Source organism: Eleginops maclovinus, chromosome 21 (assembly GCF_036324505.1).
Source record: "Eleginops maclovinus isolate JMC-PN-2008 ecotype Puerto Natales chromosome 21, JC_Emac_rtc_rv5, whole genome shotgun sequence".
In the NCBI taxonomy this organism is placed as follows: domain Eukaryota; kingdom Metazoa; phylum Chordata; class Actinopteri; order Perciformes; family Eleginopidae; genus Eleginops; species Eleginops maclovinus.
This window is the reverse complement of record NC_086369.1, coordinates 5,439,731-5,443,337: the sequence shown is the minus strand read 5'-3', so window position 1 is coordinate 5,443,337 and position 3,607 is coordinate 5,439,731. Positions and strand designations below refer to the sequence as shown.

At 46.3% G+C, this 3,607-nt stretch overlaps 1 protein-coding gene across 1 annotated transcript; it reads right to left on the bottom strand.

Moving 5' to 3' along the window:
• Positions 1–2,054, bottom strand: sox17 (SRY-box transcription factor 17). Its single transcript, XM_063912223.1, has 2 exons — positions 1,597–2,054; positions 1–1,237 (listed from the first exon to the last, which is right to left on the bottom strand). Exons 1-2 carry the CDS (start codon positions 1,892–1,894, stop codon positions 354–356), a joined length of 1,182 nt encoding a protein of 393 aa, XP_063768293.1. The 5' UTR covers positions 1,895–2,054; the 3' UTR covers positions 1–353.
• Between the last annotated feature and the right edge of the window lie 1,553 nt (positions 2,055–3,607).

Here is a 3,607-nt window from a genome sequence, read left to right as displayed (position 1 = left end):
TTCTATTTGCGAAATTTATTTGTCAAAAGTGCAAAAAAAAGTATAAAAACACCTTCAGTATATACATAAACTTTAAAATATTGAATGTACAATACTTATTATCACAAAATTAATTAATATCCCTGCAAGAGGAAGAAAAAAATAGTTAAAACCAGTGTTTGAAATGTTCTATGGCTTATTCTTACACAGATACAGTACAGCAGTTTTTCTGTGGCATTTAAAAGAAACCATCAGTCATGGGCCTAGAAGGACAGGCTAGTAGTGACAAGTAAAATAAAAAACATATTTGTTCAAATTTAGATTTGAGGTCAGATCGAGTGTCCTTGCAGCAGGGTAACAGGCCGGGCAGGAGGTTAGGAGTTGTTGTAGCTACAGTAATACACAGCTGTGCTGGCGTCTGACAGCACCGATGATATGAGGCTTTCAGGTCCTTGCATGCCGGCCTCGTGTGTCCCGTACGGCAAGCCTGGCATGTCCCCGCGTGCCGAAGAGGAACTCAAATACTGCTCGAACTCGCTGCGGTCCACCTCGGCCAGCAGCTCGGAGTGCTGCATCTGCTCTACGCTGTCTGCTGGGTGAGGGTGCGAGTCAGGAGGTGGGGAGAGCTGCCCTGCCCCACCGGGGTGCCGTTTGGGCTGGCTGGGACTACAGTGCTGGGTGTAGTACATGGCCAGAGGGTTAGGGCATCCCATGTAGGAAGGGGGCTGCTCTGGAGCTGAGGAGTGGTGTCTGAGCTGGCTGGGGTTGCTGTGGTGGTTGGAGTGAGTGTCCTGGGGCTGGTACTCTGCCGCCTGGGAGTGGTAAGCGTATGCAGGCATCATGTGGCAGTCCTCTTGTGAATGTGAAGGGAAGAACATGAGGTCTGACTCCACAGCGTCCAGGGGAGAGGTGTCTGGCGTAGGGAGGCTGTAGCTTTCATAAGAGGGGCCCCCAAGAGCCTGAGCATCACGGTAGTGGCTGAGCTGCTGCGGAGGAAGCTGGAAGCCGTGCTCGTGGTAGCCCAGGCCCAGACTTTCCACGCACAACCTGCCGTCCCCGGACATGGACGGGCCCTGGTGATCGGACACGCTGTGGACAAGAAAGCCAGAGTCCAGCCTCTTAATCCTCTTCACCTGCTTCCGCCGCCGAGGCCGGTACTTGTAGTTGGGGTGGTCCTGCATGTGCTGAACCCGCAGCCGCTCGGCCTCCTCCACAAAGGGCTGCTTCTCTGTGACAGGAAGGGCTTTCCATGATTTCCCTGCAGGTCAAGAGGAGAGTGCACATCAATGATATGTCAGCAGATACTGTACAGTCTGGCCATGCACACAAAAATAGCTTGTTGCCATTTCAGGGGGCAGGGACAGGTTTTTGAGGTTACATGTGGAGCTTAACTCAGACGCAGTCACTTTTAATAACATGGGGACATCACCTGCTGCCATAACAACCACTGCACTCATTGAGAAATAATTGTTGTTTGAGTGAAATATCCATAACAGTTTACTAAAACTAAAATAACAAATCCTAAATAACATCAGCAAATAGGAATAATAATCATTCAATAATAACTTGAAGATATCTGGAACATATCATGAGTTTGATGGAATAGAAATGACTCACCCAGCATTTTGCTCAGCTCTGCGTTGTGCAGGTCCGGATTTTGCTGCGCCAGTCTCTTGCGCTCATCCTTCGCCCATACCATAAACGCGTTCATGGGCCGCCGGATCCGCGGTTCGGTCTTGCCGCGGTTCTGGCTGCCGGAGCTGGATGTGCACGGCTCGTTTTTGACTTTGGTTTCCCCGAGAGGACTGAGGGGATCGGCCCACTGGCAGTGTCCCATTCCAGGCATCATGACTGACATCGTACACCTTGCCTGGGTCTGATCGTCGCTGGCGTAACCCGCATCGGGACTACTCATCTCTGTCCAGATGGGAGGATTTGGAGAGCCACCAGGCAGCAACACACTACAACTGAAAACAACCTACAGAAAGATACAAACAACTTTGCAAGGGTGTGTAGTTGGAAAGTAATAAGTCACATCCATAAACTACTTCCAGGAGACGCATGGACTGAACTGTACCGATTACTCAGCGCTGGATGTGAAGGCTGCTGCGCTATAAACTCACAGGCAGCCAATCACCATGGAGGGGGAGTGCCCACTACAAAGGTGTAAAAAAGTTCGAGCAGCCCGCCTCCGACCCTTGTTTGAGGCGCAGAGACCCTTTAAGGAGAGACGCAGTGAGATTTCAAAAGAATACAAAACTGTTGAATACAATAAGAGGTCAGATGCATTTTATAGCGAATTACAAACTCCTTAATTAAGTTTCCTTTTCTGGTTTAAAACATGGAAATGCGTGTATGTTTTACTTATTGGACAAAGGGAACAGGTGAGACTGATAAAAACCCACAATACGTTTATTTGGTCCAGCTCAACACACGTGGTTGTCAGTCTGTGTATTGTAGGTTGACTGTGTTAACATTTTGCATATCTGGTTTGCACGTGGACTTAATGTCTCATTCGCAACTTTTACGCACTGATTCTTTGATTGCAGCTTAATGAGAGGCGCAGACAAAAGACGGTTATAGAGGATTAAGACAACCCAATAGTGAAATCAATAAGAGGAGAGAAAGCTAAAATAAACACCCATTACAGTTGTTAAGTGATGAAGACACTGATGTGAAACCGGTGCCTTTTCGTCTCCGACTGTGACTCTCAAATGTCAGTTTTGATACACGGTATTTCCCCAACTAGACGTCAGTCTGGGATGCTAATGAACAAAACAAACAGCTGACTGATTAAGTTGATTTAAATCGGTATCACATGTATGAAGAAAAACAGACACACACATCTGTGTCTTTACAGGGATACGAGAATACAGGGACATGGTTGGAATAGTGCCATGTGATGACTGGTATAATCAGAAATGAGTTTTTATGTGGTCAGCTATTGTACAACACACACAAATCCTTAAGGTGCATTTCTCCTAAATGTCTGGTCTCAATCAAATTATTTTACTCTATTAGAAACGTATTAACTTCATTGTTTAGTCTACTTTATCACATTTTTCTGAGTTGAAAAGGTTAATATAAAGATATTTAACTGGACAAAGTGCATTCTTTCGGAGCAAATACGTGTTACTGAGCCTACATAAGATGACATCTTACTTTGAGTTTAGGGTGAAACTTTTGGACTGCTTCACTGAGCATACTTCATATTTCATGCAATATGTGTATATGTGAAATGAGTTCAACTTGATTAACTCTATGAAAGACATCATAAAGTTACAGGAATGTGTTTTCTTAGTTTTGGACGTTGACACGGGGGAAAGGTTAAAGCAACCTGTTGCAACTCAAATAGACCTATGAAGCAGAGAATGAAGACCTGTGTGTGGCCACAAACCCAAACATCACCTACAGTCTGATGCAGGTTCTTATCAGAACCAGCAGACCTCAACCTGTCATCTTTTCTCGGCCCGTTCCCATCTCGTTGTGGATTATGGTCCCTGTGACACTTCTAAAGGGGTTGACAGAAATATGAGAGATGCTTATGCAACCTTTTTGTGGCCCCGTGCGGGGACTCCAGAGCACGCTGGGTGACCCTCTGGGGGTTGGCGGGAGGTTGTTTTGGATG

Excerpts from the sequence above, each read along its gene's own strand:
- sox17 (XM_063912223.1), bottom strand. The coding sequence starts at position 1,894 with ATGAGTAGTCCCGATGCGGGTTACGCCAGCGACGATCAGACCCAGGCA. Across the intron at positions 1,238-1,596 it reads AGAGCTGAGCAAAATGCTGG|GGAAATCATGGAAAGCCCTT; the intron begins GTGAGTCATTTC and ends CTTGACCTGCAG.